Source organism: Alligator mississippiensis, chromosome 1 (genome assembly GCF_030867095.1).
Source record: "Alligator mississippiensis isolate rAllMis1 chromosome 1, rAllMis1, whole genome shotgun sequence".
Taxonomy (NCBI): domain Eukaryota; kingdom Metazoa; phylum Chordata; order Crocodylia; family Alligatoridae; genus Alligator; species Alligator mississippiensis.
Window position 1 is genome coordinate 231186853 of NC_081824.1, and position 18945 is coordinate 231205797.

The 18945-nt window shown below is 47.6% G+C and overlaps 1 protein-coding gene across 2 annotated transcripts; it reads left to right on the forward strand.

Annotated features, from left to right (window-relative positions):
• The first annotated feature begins 401 nt into the window (after nt 1-401).
• Nucleotides 402-17335, forward strand: OVOL2 (ovo like zinc finger 2). 2 transcript variants are annotated; one of them, XM_059720257.1, is made up of 4 exons: nt 402-477; nt 1503-1690; nt 9064-9253; nt 14958-17335. In XM_059720257.1, the coding sequence occupies exons 3-4, from the start codon at nt 9094-9096 to the stop codon at nt 15266-15268; spliced, it is 471 nt and encodes a 156-aa protein (XP_059576240.1). In that variant the 5' UTR covers nt 402-477; nt 1503-1690; nt 9064-9093; the 3' UTR covers nt 15269-17335. The 2 variants fall into 2 exon arrangements, with proteins under 2 accessions (XP_059576240.1, XP_014449283.2); XM_014593797.3 differs by lacking the exon at nt 402-477 and adding an exon at nt 518-770.
• Nucleotides 17336-18945: the final 1610 nt, after the last annotated feature.

Below are 18945 nucleotides of genomic sequence, written 5' to 3' on the forward strand. Positions count from 1 at the left end.
TGGTCCGGCTCTGCCTCAAGGAGGCAGTGGGACATGTCAGGGCAGCCCCCTGCATCCTGAGGGGGACAGAGCCAGGCTTCCGCAGCCCTCTCCCTGCGGGCCGTGCCCCTCGTTTGCACGCCTGCAAAACCGCAGCTGCAGGGAGTGCCGCGGCGACCGGATCCGCTACGAGGCAGGAGAAACCGTTGCCTGGCTTTGCCCGGGCCTCTCGGGTTTCAAGAGGCGAAGCAGGTGAAGCGAAGCAGCCCCTCGGAGAGCCGCTGCCCCGGGCCGGGGAGCCGAGCGGCTTGCCTCCCCAGCAGCCCGTGGGGCCGCAGCGAGCCCGGCGCCGGGTTCCCGGGGCTCCAGGCAGCGACCCGGCGAGCGAGTCCCCGGCGGGGCTGGTGGCGCCCCCGCCCCGACGGCGCATTCTTGAGCAAAGCTCCGCGCCTGAGGAGGGGCCGGGACACGGCGCAGCTGCACCAACCGGTCGGACAGGTAAGGAGGCTTGTTGACACCGTTATGTCTGCAGCACGCATGCTCCCGCCCAAGTTTCCTGCTGCACTTTCCAGGCCACCTTAGGAAACTTTCCTCCCCCCCGCGCGCAGCGGGTGCAGCGTGGCCCCGCCGGGGCGGGAGCTGCGGGGGCAGGTCGGAGCGCGGCAGGTGAGGGCGCCGCCACCGCCGCGCCATGCCCCGCGCCTTCCTGGTGAAGCGGCGCAGCCCGCAGCCCGCGCTGCGCAGCTGGGACGGGCTGCCCGACGAGGAGCGCGCCGACACCTACGTCCCAGGTGAGCCGGGACCCCCGGCCGGGGGGCGCCGTGGGGCGCCGGGGGGGAAGCGCCCGTGTCGGTGCCCCGGGGTACGGCGGGATCGCGGCAATGCACGTGTGCGCGCGCCCCCCCGCCTCGGGGTAAGGGGCAGGGGGCACCGCCCGGGGCATAACGGTGAGGAGGAAGCCCAGGGCCGGTGTGAACTTTGGGACCATTTGTGGAGGAGGAGGAGGAGGAGGTGCGCAGCGCACTGTTAGTCGCCCCGCCCGGCCCTGCCAGGAGCCTGCTAGCGGCGCCCGAGCCGCACCTGGCGGCCTTCCCCTGCCCTGTTGTGGGCGCCTGCCAGCGCTAGGGTGGCCATCGTCGAGGACCTTCCGGTTTTCTGCTACCCTGTCCCCTAGCCATGCGAAACCCGACGCCTTTATGTCCTCTGTTTCCCTCTTCGAGGGATCTCCTGAAGTCACCCCCCCCCCCCCCAATTTTCTGTGAGTGCCAACAGGCACTGTTTCTCTCTTCAAGAGAAAAATAGAGAGGTTCCTCCCAACGCTCATGTTCTAGCACTGTTTCTCTTTGAGAGAAAACTACAGGATGTAAAGGCGTCTGGTTTCCTATCGATAGAGGACAGAGGACAGCTGGACTGTCCTCTGTGATGGCCACCCTAGCCAGCACTCACCTGGCACGAGACCTCCAGGCTTCTGCAGAGGCTCAGACCCTGCTTCTGACCCCCCTGCTCTGTCCCCCCGCCAACAGGAGAGATAGCCTGCTCCCTGCTCAGCTATGAAGACAGCTGCAGCTTGGAGAGCAGTGGGAGCAGCAGCACCAGGGAGGCTGGCCCCAGCGACCCGCCCACCCCGCAGCCTGCGGTGGACACGGGCAGTGCCGAGGGCATCCTACTGGACCTGGCTGCCACACGCCCCCTGGCCAGATCAAAAATCAAGGTAAGCACCTGCATCCCATGCCACCTGGGCACTGCCCACCTGGTGATGCCACCCCCCCCTTCACTCTGTGGTTAAATCAATTAAAAAAATATGGATAGATCCAACCCCCAGACCCACAGAAGGTATTGCCAAGGCACCTAGGCACACTTCTTTCATAGAAGTTTACTGCCTGGGAGTGAACTGCTTCAAAAATCCTAGCCTGTAGATATGCATTTTACATACAGGCATATAGGGACATAAGAACAACCAGACTGTATGGGTCTGCCTAGCCCAGTGTCCTGTCTTTCACAGACCCTGGCTAAACTAGCTCAGGATCTGACCAGGTAGGAGGCTCTGGCCTGGAGGACCTTCATGGCCTCTTTCCTTGCCCTTGTTCGTTCCCATCCCCAGGCAGATTATCACTGGGCAGTGTCCACTGGCTCCTTGCACTCATTTGAGGGCCAGTGAGTGCTGTTTGGTGTGATCTGCTCAGTGTCTCCCTTTGGCACACTGGTTGTTACCTTTGACCTCCACTCCTGTCCCTGTTTTCATTATTTCCCTTGTATGATTCCATCTCTGGGAAGAGTATCATGGACACTGTACACTGTCTCCTTGGACTCATCTGGGGGCCAGTAGACACTCTCCGGTGTACTTTGCTCAGTGTCCCACCTTGGCACACTAGTTATTAACCTTTGACCATCACTCCCATTCCTTTTTTATCATTCGTCCCAAGCAATCAGTTGTCACTTTGCCAGTAGCCTTACTTTCTGAGGGGGGCTTATAGTTTCCTGTGGTGGGCCTTTAGCCCACAAATCTCTAACGTGGCAAATACGCCTGTCTTTCACAGATGCTGGCTAAAGTAGCCCAGGATCTGATTAGGAAGGAGGCTCTGGCTTGGAGGATCCACGGGGACTGCAGGGCTGTTTTCTTGCCCCTTGTCCATTCACATCTTTGGACAGTGTCTACTGGCTCTTTGAACTTGTTTGAGGGCCATTGGGAACTGTCTGGTGTGCTCTGTTCAATGCCACTCCCCCCCCCCCCCCCCCCCCCCCCGCTTGCTGCACCTTCACTCTGATCCCTATTTTGTCTTATTTGTCCCAAGTAATCAATGATATGCCCTTAGTGGCCCCCTTTATCAGGAGGGGCTTACAGCTTTGTTTGGTGGGCTTTGGCCCATGTTCTGGAATGGAATATCAAAAGGCCTGTCTCTCACAAGCCCTGACTAAGCTAGCCCAGGATCTGACCAGGAAGGAGGTTCTGGCTGGGGGGACCTCCAGTAACTGTGGTGCTGTCTTCCTGTCATGCATCTGCCCACGTCTCCGTGCAGACTTTCACTGGTCATTGTCCACTGGCTCTTTGGACTCATTCGAGGGCCAGCAGGCACTGTTTGGTATATTCTGGTAAGTGTCTTCCTTTGGTGCACTTGTTTCGAACCTTTGACCTTCACTCCCATTCCTGTTTTCTTCCTTAATTGTCCCCAGTAATCACTTGGTGTGAACTTAGTGGCCCCCTGTATTAAGAGGGGCTTATAGTTTTACTTGGTGGGCATTGGCCCATGTTCTCTATGCACATCAGATTAGGCCTAGCTCTCAGACCCTAGCTAAGCTAACTGTCTACCTGACCAGGGAGGAGGCTGTGGCTGGAGGGACCCCCAGTGACTGTTGGGTCGTCTTCCTGTCCCTCATCTGCTTACATCTCCAGGCAGAGCTTCACTGGGTGACATCAACTGGCTTCTTGGATTGCTTTGAAGACCCATGGATGCTGGCCGGTTTGTTGTGCTCTGTGTCCCACCTTGGAGCACTTGTTATAAACCTATGACCCCCCCCCCCCCCCCCCCCCCCCCAAATCTCTGGTTTCACATTTGTTGACTGATGAAATCCGTTGTTAACCCACTTAATGCTCCTCCTCCAGAAACGGGGAGGGGTTTGTAGTTTCTGAGTGGGCCTAGTCCTCAGATAGTTGTGTAATAAATAGATCTGTCTCTCGAAGTGGAAAGAAGAGTATTTATGCAGGGTCTGGCCAGACTGAATTGGCCCCAGGCTATCTCCCCCTACAGCTTCCAGCATTCTGAGATGCACATGTGTGAGCACGTGTATGTACCTAACCTCTTCCTGAACCGAGTTAAAAACTTGCCCTGAAAGCTAAAGCCAATGGAAAAGAGGGAACTTTTTTCGAAATGGCAATAGGGCAATAGACTGAATAGGAAAAATAGTGCAGAAACAAGAAGTATGTTCAGAACAAAAATGCAAGAATGTGCTGCCCAGCTCTCCTGGATAACTGTTCCCTTTGACTTCAGTGGCGAGTGAATCATTCCCATATGCCATACCCACACTGAGTGATAACAGGCATGTTTTCACAATGGTATGCCCAACCCAATGTAAATGCCTAGAGCAGACTGGGCAAGTGTTAGTGGAGCCATTACAATTTCACCTGCCTTCACTAGGATTTACTTCACAGCCATCATTGCAGTGAGCTGCAGTGGGAGATGTGACTGTTCCTTCCTTTGAAATTTCCATACATTTTTCACATATGTTTTTAGAATTCATTATTTTGCAGGTTCCTTAGTATTTGCTGATAGCTTCTATTAATAATCATGGGGAGGGTCAGGAAAATAGCCAGGGCTTCAGAAAAACTCCATTCCTCCATTTTTGGTATTAATTGAATACAAGATAACCTTTGTGTGTCTTAGGTCTCGGTCGTTCAGTTGTCTCTTGATAGTTAAAGTCTTGCATTGCCAAAGGATCATAAGTGACTGGTGCCTCTTGAATCTGGGGGGGAACCTGCAGAAGCCGCTGATGGTGGCGGCCCTGTCAAGGGGGGCACCAGCCCTACTAACAGCATCAGTGTCAGCTGTCGGGGGGGCACTGGCACGGTCGGGGGGTGGAGGGGAATACGTGTACCCCCGTGCACCCCCTACCAGTCACCTATGCAAAGGATCTACATCTGTAGTCAGGAATTTTAGAACCTGCAGGGAATTTTGGATCACTTCGTATGTAAACTGCAGGATTTCTGCTGACATTTTAAATGTTTTTTCTTCCTAGTTTACCTAAAACAAACTTTATATTTTAATCCCAGATATCCCTAAAAGGTACTAAGGCTGGGATTAGCAATGTTTTTCCCATGGGGGCACAGAATGACCCAGCTCAGATCTGAGGCAAGTGGGCACTAGGACCTGTCTGCCTCTTCCTTTGCCACAGCCCTGGGTGCTCAACTGTGGTATGGTGCAGTGAGAGCCCCCCACCATCAAGGACCTGGGTGCCTGACTGTGGCACTGTGCGGGCAAATCTCCCCACTACCAAATGCTGCCAAAGCATGGCTTCACAGGTCATATGTAAAGGTAGGATTGGGACTGTGAAACGTAGGTTGCCAACCCCTACACTAAGGGGTTCATGAAGACATGTATATTCCAACCTACTTCTACAAAATTGTGTTTTCTGTGAATTGCCACAAAATGCAACCCAGGCTTCAGTGACACTTGTTTACTGCACCATTTGCTAAGCTCCCTTTCATCCTGTTTCAATAGCGAGTAGCAAACACCTTAGCTATCCTGGCAAGCAAAGTCATAGTTAACTATTTGCCTGTTACAAACATTAAGCTTTCCCCATGAAAAAAATTCTTCCCAGTGGCTGACTTGCCAGTGTCTTGTCCAAGCACATCAGTTAGTCATGTTAGCTCTGCTTAGGAATCAAGAATGAAAAAGATTAACCTTAGAATAACACTTTAAAGTTAATCAACAAGCAAAGGAGAGGGGAGATTGCTTCTATTGTTTCAGTCTCCGCAGACTCAACACAATGGTGTTTTGGATTACCCTGGGAGGATTATCTGCACTGCCAAAAATGCTAGAAACACTTTTGTTAAATAAATCTTATGTTCCACAGAAAACCGTAATACTTGTAAGGAGGGCCCTTCATGGACACTAAGGGCTTTTTTACATGAGAAAGCTGAAGGGATTTAGGTAATGGTTTGATTTTAGACTGATCCAGGCACTGTCTGCTTAGGAGAGGTTTTTTGCATATATTCAAAGGTCTGAATTTACTTTGATTTAGTTATACCTGCATAGTGCTTCATATAGCTGTTTTTATTCCAGGGTACATGTGTTTTTTGGTTTAGTTTATGCTGCTTAGCGGCGGTTTAAGTTAAACTAAATAGCCACATATATACCATAATAAGTGGGTGCACCTGGAGAGGGGGAGAGACAGGTTACGTGTCTAACTCTACCTGTAGAACTGGTCAGGCTTTCCTGTGTAGACAAAGCCTGTTGGGGAGTGTCTACCCTGCAGTCAGGAGGTGGGATTGCAGTGTGGGTAGACAGACACACCTAAGATAGCTTTTGTGTAGCTAGTTTGGTGCCAGTAGAGGGGGCAGGACAGACTTCAGTGTGTGCTCATTGCCTGAGCACATATCCAGGGTCTGGATGGGCTTGTACAAGTCTCTGAGTAACCTGCGCTGCTGTGCTTCATTACCGTTCACTACACTACAGTTCAGTACAGCAGAGCTAGCTGGATTAGAGTTAACACTGCTTTGACTGAACAGGCTGCGATCATACCTCTGGTTATGATGTGTAGACAAAGCCTTCTTTAAGCTGGTGCAGCTATCTTGTGGTGACAGGGCCTTAGGTCCTAACTTAGGAAAAAGCCTGAGTGCACAGCTAAGTGCATACATTGTCCCATCTGAGCTAATGGGCCTGCTCAAAGGCTTAAAAAAAGCACGTGCTTCAAATGTTCTGATGGATTAAAGCCTAAAGTCTTTGAAGCATAGTCATTTTTCCTCAAAACCACAAGTTTCTGTTGTCCCAGTTTATGACTCACATGACTAGTTCCCTCTCATCCTGTGGAAACACCTACGGGAAGCTGTCTGAGATTGTTCCTTGTCTGTTTATGAGCCATGATTTCTGCCCTCATACATCCAAAAGTCTCAGGCGATCTGGGGGCCTTGAGAGATTTGTTGGAGTCTGCCCCTGATTTGGAGGTGATAAAACTCCTGGGGTGTACCTTGTGGTGAGGCAGGGTGTGGAATGATTAATTTCCTATATTTTCCTTCTCCAGCCCTGTGTAGTGATGTCTGTTTGCCTTCCAGCACAGAAGAAAAGCATATTAGCATGTAGATAAGATAGCTGGTTTCTGCTCCTAAATAGCACACACAGGCACTTTGAGTTTAGGAAGTCCCACATCAAGATCCTTTACCAACTTTAGAAATCCCATCCTGTCACTCCTCTTGCATGTGTGCTAGCACAAGAACTCAAACTTCATATCATACTCTTAACTCTGACCACCACCCATGCAAATTCAGCTTTTCAGTTTATTCCATGGAGAAATAGTTATAGGTCAACAGAATGTTTTAGGCTTCTTCAGCAGAACTTTGCAGTTGTATAAATCGAATTCTTACAATGTATTTATACCAAAAGGTCAGATGCTTATCTCATACGTTGTTGTAGTTTTGTTGATTTAAGTGGGACTAAGCTGATTTACACTCTGAAGATCTGGCTTGAGTCCTTGTGGAACAAGCTACACCCACATCTATTCACATAAAATGCAGTTCCACTAACTGCAATAACTCTCAGACTCAAATCACTGTAATGCCTTTTAGTGGCATCACAGCATTTTTCAAGATTTCATTTTTTTAAATTTTGTTTTTAACAGCAAACCCTTAGGCAAAGGATGGAATAAGTAGAAGGCTAAACAGGGAGAATTAGATGCTTAGTCAAAATGTCCCCCTAAACTATGCTGGGGTAGATGAAAACAGATATGGTAACATAGTATTCTTTCCAGTTCCACATTGTGATTTTAGTAATGGAGGTAGCAGAGAAAGAAATGGGATACAGGGATATTTGGTTGTGTTTTCATGCAAAGTGATGTGTACATTGCCCTACCTGATGTATTAGGAGACGAGCTATGGCCATGTGGGCAAGGCATCAGAAGGTGACCAGACAATGGTTAGAGGTCTAAGAAACCTGACCTACAATGAAAGGTTGGAAGAACTGGGGTTATTTAGTTTGGAGAAGAGAAGACTGTGGAGGAAATTTGATCACAGTCTTCAAATACCTTAAGGGTGGTTATAAAAAACATGGTGATAGACTATTTTTTGTGGGCACGGGGGACATGGCAAGAAGTAATGGTTTTAAATTACAGCAAGAAAAAATTAGGTTGGGTTTTAGGAAAAACTTTTTGACTCTGAGAGTGGTTCAGCACCAGAACAGATTCCCTAGAGAGGCAGTGGAATCTCTAGTTCAAGAAGGTTTCAAGAGCAGGTTATGTGAACATGTGGCAGTGATGATCTTGCCTTGACCTGGGGGTTGGACTAGCTGACCAGCGGATTGGACTGGATAACCTCTTGATATCCTTTTCAGGCTTGTTTGTCTGTGGTTCTGTGCAAACTCCAGTGAGGCTGTGTGAGGGTGCCAGGGTCTGTCACCAATCACTCACTTGTAGTTAGAAACCTATTTCTAAGGGTGTATCCAGGGAGAGTGCAGTGGTGAATTTGCACCCCTGTGCTCCCGCCTTTGATTGCTGCTCCACCCAAACTTTAAAACCAACTCTCTGGAAAGTGCAGCAGCATTTCTATCCAGACACCACTGAGAGTGCCTATTGACTTCATGACTCATTACAAACTACCTGATTCCTGCTAATCTCTTTCCACTCCACAGATGTTAACAATCTTCTATCTTTTTTAATGGTTTTGATGTTCCACTCTTCAAACTATCTTTTCTTCTGTAGAGTTGCTGTCTGTTAACCATTCCTGGTAATGTGTCTTCTGTTTCACAGTCTTGCAGGCTGTTTTTAGCAGTAGCTAAAAACTTCGAATCAGGTGTGGTATTAATTTTGGTGTAAAAATGAAATGACTGACAGTGAAGTCTTGGAGACACTGCCAAGTGCTCAAGAAGGGTAGATTTTGTTTTATGAATCTGGGTATGAGGTGTACATTTAACTATATGACTAATGACACAGTATCTTTTGACTATTTTAACTATTTTTTGCCTAGTTATGGGTTTTTTTTAACTTAATATATAGTCCAGCAAATTAATGCACATTCTGATAGTTATATTTGTTTTTGCTTTGACCTGAAACTGAATAACATAATGCTAGCCCCCTAGCACAGTAATAACCCTTCTAGTTTTCATTTAAATGGAGAAAGAATGTGTGCTATGGTATATGTTATGACATGCTACACCATCAGCACCCCCCACTTTTTCAAAATCCTAGATCTACCCACACACATGTCCAGTTTGTGCCAGCTGTCATCAGAGCCTCTGCCTGAGAGTTTCAACCCCTTGATGGCTTTTGTCATGGGTATACTCCAGCCATACAGAGATTTCTCCCTTGGTTTTTTTGTTTGTTTCACTGCCACTTGTCTTGCCTGGACATATTGACCCCTGTTTTTTTCCCCTCACCTCCCAGTTCACCACTGGGACCTGCAGCGAGGCCGCAATGCATAACTGTGAGCTGTGTGGAAAAGGCTTCCGTCTGCAGCGCATGCTCAACCGCCATGTGAAGTGCCACAGTCAGGTGAAGAGGCACCTGTGCACCTTCTGTGGGAAGGGCTTCAATGACACCTTTGACCTGAAGAGACATGTGCGGACCCACACAGGTGAGTAGGGCTGGGCTTGTAATGCACGGATGTGCTCTGCCCCCTAGAGGCTGCACAGAGCAGTGCTTTGGTGAACCCTCAGCCTGAGTTATTTCATATAACCCTGAGCCCACAGAGCCATATGACTCGGGAGTCATTCCACTTAGGCTTCACGGAAATTGCACCAATTCAGAGTTCCTGCAGATTTAGGTATAGCTCTTAAAATGAGATTTAAAAAAAAAATCAGTGCAGGGGGCTGCTGTAAAATTTATATTCTCTGTCAATAAGGAACATGTTTAAGCTAAATCAAACTGAAACGAGGGTCTCCACACAAAAGTGTCTGCCAGTTGAAACAAATTGGTGAAAGTTCATATAGACTGTAGCTTTTAAACCTTTACATGGATGCTTTTGTACAAAAGGGAGGCAACTGATTTAATTCAAATCAGTATTATCCACTTCTAAATCAATCCATTGAGGAGTACTCCCAGGAAAGCTGATTGCTTTACATCAGTGCAGTCTAATTACTCAGTTCAGTATCTGTGAGGGGTTGAAGTCTCAGTTTTCATCGTCCCCATGCCTGCTATTCTCAGGTTAGCCACATGCATTCTGTAATGTAGGGAACCAACTAAAAGCCTCGCTTGCAGGCTTCTAGCATGTGGTCCAGGACTTGGGCACTCAGGATATGCTGGGTTTTTTTCTAAGAGTTTCAAACATGAGCTTTTAGAAAATCGCACTTTAAGATAAGTGGGATTGCACAGGAACTTGTTTGTTCGTTCACAGTGAGTGCAGAATAATTACCCAGGTACCTACTGGGTATACAGTAGCTGTGTGGTCTGCTTAGCAGTCACTTCTATGTGGCATCTCTTTTGTAGAGAAAACACTGGCCAGGAGTTGTAACTTCTGGTTTGTTTGAAAGTCATCTTTGGCTTTTTAATGTGTACACAGCAAGCTGTCAGAATGAACCCCAGGGAACACCACTGAGGGTATGTCTGTGCTCCAGACTGAGATGCTGAGCTTAGATTTAAACAAGTTATGGTAGGTATGTCCGCATCCTACCACAGTCTGCAGGGTAGGGTTATCCTTCAAGACACACTTGCAGGTCCAGTTTGACTCAAAACTTAGATTTTGGGACAAATAAGGATTTTATTTAAAAAGAAAGGGGGGGGGTATAAAGAGTTTAAATTTTTGCATGTGGAATAGATGTTGACATCCTAATGGAAACTACTGTTTCCCAACATAATTGCTGCCCTGCAACATTTGCCACCACATGATAGGAAGTGAGACTATGGAGTTAAACTGGTCAGTCCATTTCCATTGCTTGGGCTGAGTCAATTGCATAAATCTGCCTCTTGCTATAACAGTGATTCGCAAAGGAGGTGCCAGGGCACACTAGTGTGCTGTGAGTGATAGAAGCATACCACAGGATACCCCTGTGTGAGAAGATAAACACTCTCCTCCCCTATCCCACACCCTGTGCTGGCCCTAGATACCCTAGAAACAGTACTTGCAGCTGCTCCTCTGGGGACTGCCACCACCAGTGCTGCCTTTTCTCACCCTTCCCTTACACCCAGGCAGCTCCTGTGCCCATCTCCCACCATGCTCTGCACCCCGGCTTGTCCTGTCCACTCCTCCCACGCTCTTGGGGCCAGCAGAAGATGCTGTAAGAGTGGTTGGTGGCTTGTGAGACCCTGCAGGAGCAGCCTCGGCAGTGGGGGTTCCCCATGCCCCCCTGAGGTACAGACTAGGGGTCAGGAGGAGCAGACAATGGAAAGAGCAGGGTATAGCAGGGTGAGGTCCTTAAGTGCCACCAGTTAGGTCAGTGGTTCTCAACTGGTTTAGCCTTAAGGCCCTCTCCACATCTTTTCTGAGTGTAGATCTATCTCAGTGATTTTAATCTGGGGTGCCATAAAATTCAGAAAAGTTACTGCATTTACCTGAATGCAAGACAACTTCAAATTTAAGATGAACCCGCTCAATAGTGATATTTTATATATGGACAATTATAAATTTGTTATAACTGTCCATGTATAGAATCTAATTCAGGGGTAGGCAAAATATGGCCTGTGGGCTGTATCTGGCCTGCCAGTTGATTCTATCCAGCCAGCAGCTGCCCCTGCAGCACTCCCTGCCCTCCTTCATCCCCCATATGGGAGGCGCTGGCTGGTTGAGGTAAGGGTGATGCATGGATTGGAACTGGGGCACGGCTCCCCTGGGACTGGGTGGCATAAGTGGGCCAACATCAGCACCAACTTTCATGGGTTCAGCACCACTCAGGCCCCAAATTATTGACTGCGGTAGAGCTGGGTGGGGGCAACCACGTGCACCATGCAGTTGCTTTTATTTATTTTTTTTGGTCCACGGTTGGGGGTTGCAGTATACGTGGCTGTGGCCTGACACTGCATGAGACTGTGGGGAGTGGAAATGAACTGGATTGCAGGTGGGTGGCAGGAGGTATGGTGCTTATTTACTGTGGCAAACTCTTTTGACTCCTCTCAGGCCTTGCTGAGCTAAGCTAAGCTGAGCTGGGGGTGGGTCCTTAGCAGCAGTGGCTGCTCCCTGGCCATTTACTCACCTGCACCAGTTTGCATATTTGCTCACATGCCGGGGTGGTCCTGGCTGTCCTGCTGCCCTCCCCCCTGCCTCAGGCACGATACCCAACTCATGCACAGTGCCCCTCTGCTACAGCCCCTCCTATGAGGGCAGGGAGAGGCCGTCTGAGGGAGCTCTGGCAGTAAATAAGCCACTTTACTCCCCACTGCCCTTCTCCAGCTGTGTGTGATAGCAGAGCTGCCTCTCAGCCTGGCCTTAGGACTTCCACTCCTCCAACCCCAGCTTGTCCTGGCCAGCCCCCATCCTCACATCCCGCCTCCCCGAGGCCTCCCCTGGCTGTGCTCCATGGCTGGGCTTCACTACCCTTGTTGTCCTTCTTCTGTCCTTGCCTGGATTTCGTCCTCTCTCCATCTCTTTGTTCTGACACTTTTCTGACTTAGGGTGACCACCCATCCTTAATTAGGAGGGACAGTCCTGAAATGTAAACATGAAGTCCCAGTCCAGGGCAGAATGACCCTGGGACAGTATTTATCCCAGATTCCCCTTGACACAGTCAAAGCATAGCAACTCTCTTCCCAGTATCATGTTCAGGGATCTAGGTTTTCTGTTCATTGCAGAAACACACAGATTTTCCCCTTTAAGGAGAAAAATGCAGGAAATGGTGGGTTTCCCCTTGCAGGCTGGCAGCGGGGCTGCTTGGGGCTGAGGGGAGTGGGATGCAGGGGATGCCATGTGCATGTGTGCATGTGCAGACGTGCACGTAGCCAACAATACAGCCAGGCAGCAGTGGAGGGCAGCTCTCCCAGCTGCCTGCAGGTAAGTCGAGGGGGGGACGGGACGAAGTGGGCAGATTGAGGCAGCCATGGTGAGGGAGGGAGTGGGGCAAGGTTGGTGGCTGGGGCTAGGGGCATTGCCAAGCCGCAGCAGTGCTTGGGGCTGGGGTGGGAATGCGCAGCTGTGGGACCTGGCCACGAAGAAGGAGGGAGCCATAGGGAGCTCCTCCAGGGCACAGCAGGGGGGCTGGCTCCCCAGTGCTGTACGAAGACATGTGGGAGGCACAGATTTGTGCATGTGGTGGGGTGGATGCAGGCTGCCCACTGCAGGCTCAGGGCTCCCTGCCCTGCTGCCCTTCCCCTGGGACCTCTGCAGCCCAGTGGGCAGGGACCAGCTGGAGCAGGATAGAGAGGCTTGGTGTCCCACTTTTGCATTTGAAAAGGTGGTCACCCTACTCTGACCATGTTACATTTCACCCACTCCTTCTCTTTTCCTCCTTTGAAAACATGAAGGCTCTGTTAATTTTATTAATACCATTAATTAAATAATTACTTAAAATTAATATTTATTTGTTTAATTAATTAATCCACCATTAACTTTGTGTGTGGCCCTCAACAGCTCACTAAAACTAATTAAGTGGCCCTCCAGCCCACTCTTGATCTAATTAGTGGCAGGTTGTCTTAAACTTGTCCCCTACAACAGCTGTGGCAGGGAAAGCAGCGATGGAGGGAGGGAGGCCAAACCCCTGGTCCTTTCCCCCAACCCTTTGCCCCGCTGCTGCTTGCTCCCCCTGTACCTGTCCCTCCCCTCCCCCTTCCAGCCTACCTCCCTCACTCCCTTCCTTCATCGCCCTGCTTACTTTCTGCTTCTCTGCTTGCTCTAGCTCTGGGATAGACAGTGGCAGCCTTGCCCAGCCAGGAAGAAAGAGCAACAGGAACTCTGGGCCCAGCCTGGTTGGGGCTGGAGTCAGAGTGGAAGGAAAGTTGCATGGGGTGAAGGCAAGCTGGGATGGGTCAGGCATTTGGCAGGGGGCAGGCTGCGTTGTCTCCTCTCAAGCTGCACAAGCGTGTCTCCCCCATGCTCACTTTCCCTCCCCACTGCATGGCCTACCAAAAGGACCCCCGGCAGCATAAGTGACTGGTAGGGGGGCATGTCCCCCCCCGTGACAGGGCCACCCCCACCCTTGCCAGCAGCTTGTGCGGGTGCTTACCAGCCCCGTCCCTGTCACCACCAGTGGTTTCTGCGAGTGCCCCCCCCCCCGACTCAGGAGGCACCAGTCACCCATGCCCAGCAGTGAGTTTCCTTTTCCACTGCAGGAGCCACCTCAGCCTGGAGTGTGTGGCAGCTCAGCTCTGGCTTTGTCTCCAAGCCTGGTGCTGAAGCCAGAGTTGAACCGCCGCTTGCTGTGGGCCAGTACTCAAATCAAAGATGAAGCATTCCTCCCCCATGTTGTTTGGAGAAAAAAGATGTCTTGAATTTGTGTAAATACATTACGAAACCATTTTTAACAGTACATCTAGGCACTGGTATGAATTCCTCTGGCAGGAGTATGGCATATGCCATATGTTTTGAATATATCTATCTATCTACCTATCTATCTATCTATGCACACAGCTTTTTAAATGTAAGAGTGAAGTGTGCTGCCAATTTTAATTCAGAAAAACATGTTGTATCCCAGGTATCAAAAGTCTGGGGAACACTGCACTATCACTGAATTTGTCTCCCACCATAATCGGGGAAAAGGAAATTCAGTGCAGAAATACTTTAAACTTTGAAGTAGGGTTGGAGTGTTGTTGTAGCTGTGATGGTCCAGAAAAGGTATGAGGGGCAAAACCCTTGCTTCCTTTTAATTTAAAATACTGTTTGCAAAAGGTGGATTTTATCTGCTTTGTTCACGATTCTGAATAGGTTCCCATGGGTTCCCAGTGGGTTTAATGGGAATTGTATGAGCATATTATAAACATATACATCCTGGTTCAGAAACAGACTTTGTTGACAACAGTTGCTTAATTGCTGGCTTAGTTGAACAAACCCAGTTTTCACCCAGTTTTTACTCCTCTTGAGAAGATACAGTTGAAGATCTTTCTACTCCAGGCTCAGGATGTCTGAGACTCAGTTAAGAGGTGAACAATGTAAATTAGCATAAATAAATGATGAGGCTGCAAAGCAGTGATAAGAATGTGGGGGGGGGAGGGCATTTCACACCTCTTCCTTTTCCTGTCTGCCTGCTAGTTGTTTGGCTGAACCTTAATCAGGCCTTGGTTTTGCTCACACTTACTTTTGAAAGCCCTGGGGTTTGAGTGTTTCTGTAGGGCAGGGACTGCCTGCTGCTCTGTATTTGGGCATGAGTGGAACCCAGTTCCTGGTTAACTTAGTAATAAAGTATCTTCTGATCTCATAGGAATTCGTCCTTACAAATGTGAGATTTGCAACAAAGCCTTCACCCAGCGCTGCTCCCTAGAGTCCCACCTCAAAAAGATCCATGGTGTGCAGCAGCAGTATGCCTACAAGCAGCGACGAGACAAGCTCTATGTCTGCGAAGACTGCGGTTACACGGGCCCAACACAGGAGGACTTGTACCTGCATGTCAGTAATGTCCACCCCAGCAGTGCTTTCCTGAAGAAGACCTCAAAAAAGCTGGCTGCTGCCATTCATAACAAACTGACCTGTGTCCTGCAGAGGAGCTCAAAAGAAGATGAAAAAGACCAATGAAACAGTGGATTACCTTGGTCACACACCATGAAGTTTACACTTAGGACATGTTTAATGGCTTTGAAAGAAATCTGTTTTAACCAACCATGATGCCTTTTGTGTTGGAGGCTGACAACATGGCTTAGAACCTTTGTGTGAAAGATGTGACCCTGCCATGATGCATATGTCCAGGTTTTTTCTTCTTTAATGTGAGAAAATGGGAAACTTTAGGGAGGTGGTGTTTCCCAGAGGATGGAGCACTAGGCTGGCACTCAGGACACCTGGCTTGTATTCTTTGCTCTGCCATTGGCTTGTTGAGTGGCCTTCATACATCATTTCACCACACCATCCCTCAGTTTCCCCATCTGTATCATGAAAATAGTGCTCTTTGTCTCCTTCATCACCCTCTTTGAAGACTCTGGATGGAAAATAAGAGTTTGGTGCTCTTGTCAAGGGGGAAATTGCAGTGAGATGGTGTTATGGATGAGAGGACATATCAGGAAGTTAAGAAATGCACAGTCTCTAGCACAAAACAAATAATAAATATAAATCATAGTTAAGCTTGTTAGGGCATGTGGTTTCAGGTTGGCAGAAAGATCGTTAAAGACACGTGAGATTTTTTTTTTCACATACTTTTCTACTTTATGTCAATGCACCAGTTATGGTGGTGTGCAGGGAGAAAAGTGCATTTCTTACTTATTTAATAAATTTAGATTTTTTTTTTTAAAGATTATGTTTGATGACAGTGTTCCTGGATGTGTAATACTTGGTTTGGGGACGATTGCTGCATCCCAGAAATGACTTTTTTTTTACTTTGAAGTTATTAAGATTGCATTTTCAGCCTTTGCTCCATTGTAACGTAGGGTTGGGGTTTTTTGGGGGGTTTTTTTTCATCTGGGAATGTTTCCTGTTTCTTTAAAAAAATGTTCATAAATAACTACTGATAAATGACACTCCTTGTGACGTTTCTAACGATTTGGAGGTAGGCAGAATCTACCTCAAATCACTTTTCAATATACTGAACCATCCAGGACAGAATTACTAGTACAACAAAAGAAGTGCGAAGCAGCCCAAGAGAAGTAGCCAACTCAGCTTGGCTGGCAGCAGAAAACAAATTTTTTTTTTAAATGGTATGGCTAGATCTAGACCAGAGTCCTGCAATTATCACTGGTTTACAGGTCTGGCAATGAGGCCTGTGTGGGAAGGAGAAAAGAGGCCAGTCTTGAAATTTCAGTGCATCTTTACCTTAAGGCAGAGATACTCTGGGACTTCAAGTCTGGTTGGACCAAGACTGGCAGAGACAAGACTGGACTTCAAGACTGGTAGAGACACACAGGGACTTCAAAGGCTGACCCCACCCTACCCTCCCACTTCAGTTTCTCTGACAGGGCTGGTGTTCAGTGGAGCTGAGACAGGAGCACTGTACGGATCCCTTCCAGCACTGATGCCCAAACTTGCACACAGCCTGGGAACCTTTAAAGACCAAGTCATCCATCAGTGAAAACTCTGGACACAGTTCCATTCTTCCTTGATGCATCTCTTGAATCTTTGGGGGCAGAGAAGACAAGACACAGGTACTAAATATTTTAAAGGATTCCTTTTTAAATTAATGTATAAGTTAACTGATTTATAAATTTTCAGACTCTCATTTTGCACTCAAAAGTATGTGCTGTAAATTTAGGGACAACATGTATTTTGCCTACATCACAAAGAGATTGAATACCCTTTTAGGGCAAAATGGAGCTCAGCCTGAAATACAGGGTCAGGACCAGTGCCTCCATGACCATTAGTCTTAAAAATTATGCAAGATCCTGATTCTGTTCTGTAAAGAAAATACATTTTCTTAATGTTTATTTGATTGCCTCAATCTTGTAGAGAGATCTTCTCAGGCTTTTTTTGGAGGGGAGCTCTAAGGTGTTTTTAAGCATTTTTTTTAATGAAGTGACTTGAGCAGAACTGGGGAATGTTTGGGGTCTTGGGACACTTAAAACCAAAAAGCTACTATGTAAAGAATTAGAAAATGTATTGTCCTGTGTAATAAGAAAGCTTCTGAGGAATATTTGAATAAATGGAATTCCATGTAAACAAGTATTGAAGTGAATGAGGGAATATTTGGGTTGCAAAACTTTTGACTGTAGATTAATACTCTGAAGTTTCATTGGTCCCTAACTGTGGCAGCATGATGATTCAGAATTGAAAGCCTGCTCTAGGTTTTTAGCTTTGGTAAGAGCCACCACCAAATACTTTATAACCAAGACTGTTCTTCTTTAGTACGGTTAGTCTGTCTGCAAGCACATGAGCAAATATGCTTGGATAAATTCAGTCCTTAAAAGGTTTGGTTCTATCAAGCGGGCTAGCAAAATGAAACTAGATGAATGTAATCATAAATGTTACTGCTGCATAGCTAAAGGTATCCGGATGCAACTCAGGGCTTTCTCTTCACTGACACATCTGTAAGACAAGAAATGATGTCATCTACTTTAGTTGATGATAAACCATTTGGCCAAAAGATAGCAAAATTCTATTGCCAACTTTATTAAACTTTCTTAAAGATTTTATTGAAATTCTGTGACGAAGATTTAGTTCACCAAACTTGACTCCACATTAAATGCCTATAAATTAAAAGAAAAAGAAAGACCATCAGACAATACTGAAGACTAGAAAGAGATTAGCTCTAGGAGGTTGGGAAACTCCCAGCATGGCTCTGCTGTGTCTCCTAACCATACTTCAGAGGAGTAATTCATAAAAACAACCCACAGCTGTATACAAGGGTAGCCTGGTAAAGGTTACCCTTGTATACCCTTGTAAAGAACACTTTAGCATATTTACTTTGAGTCAAAGGGACATGACATTTTTCTGACTGAGAACATTTGTTATATAGTCTGAAGCATTTAGTCTGATTGTATGAGACAGACAAGTAAAGGTACTGACAATGGGAGGCAACGAAGTCCAAGTGCTGTCTTTGTCTTACATATATATTTCACTTCAAGGGACAAAGTGACATTTATTTGGATTGCACTGGCATGTATCAACTCTTCTTGTGGTCCAGAACCCCAGTGTACTTGGCATTGTATGAACACAGAATGAAACATGGCCTCTGTCCCAAAGAACTTAGTCTAAACTTCTGATTGTACAGCAATTGCTTGATGGGAAGGGAGTCCTGGGAGCCCTGTTGTTGGGAGCTGTTGATAGCTTTTGGTGTCACTTACTTCTCTTGTCCTCATATTCTGTAGCAGTGGTTGTCAACCTTTTTGACTTGAAGCACCCCCTCATAGATGCAAGGTATCCCTTGATAGACTCCAGGAACTCTCAGAAAATGCCAGCTTAGTTTTAATGTGCTTTTGACTACAGAAAAAGAATAGGGCAATGTCTGTTGTAAAGAATTCAGAAAGGCCACAGCTGGTCAGGATGTTTTTGGCGCTCTGGATTCCAACTTGAAATCTCTGGGTTTATCTTGTGAATCAGGTTTTCTACACCTAACAGTGGTAACATTATGTGGTACCCCACAGCACCCTTGAAAGGGTGTCAAACCACTGCAGGGTGCAATGGCACACTTGTTGAGAATCGCTGTTCTATTATATTTTTTTTAATCCAAGGTCCGGCCATCCCCATTAAACATGTGGAAAAAAAGCTTAGATTTGAGTACAAGAGTACAGCTCTGGCTCTGGCCGAGGCCCGCTCTGGCTCTGGCCGAGGCC

Coding starts and splice junctions, on each gene's coding strand:
- OVOL2 (XM_014593797.3), top strand. CDS start 671: ATGCCCCGCGCCTTCCTGGTGAAGCGGCGCAGCCCGCAGCCCGCGCTG. Junction 771..1,502: donor CGCCGACACCTACGTCCCAG/GTGAGCCGGGAC, acceptor CCCCGCCAACAG/GAGAGATAGCCTGCTCCCTG. Junction 1,691..9,063: donor TGGCCAGATCAAAAATCAAG/GTAAGCACCTGC, acceptor CTCACCTCCCAG/TTCACCACTGGGACCTGCAG.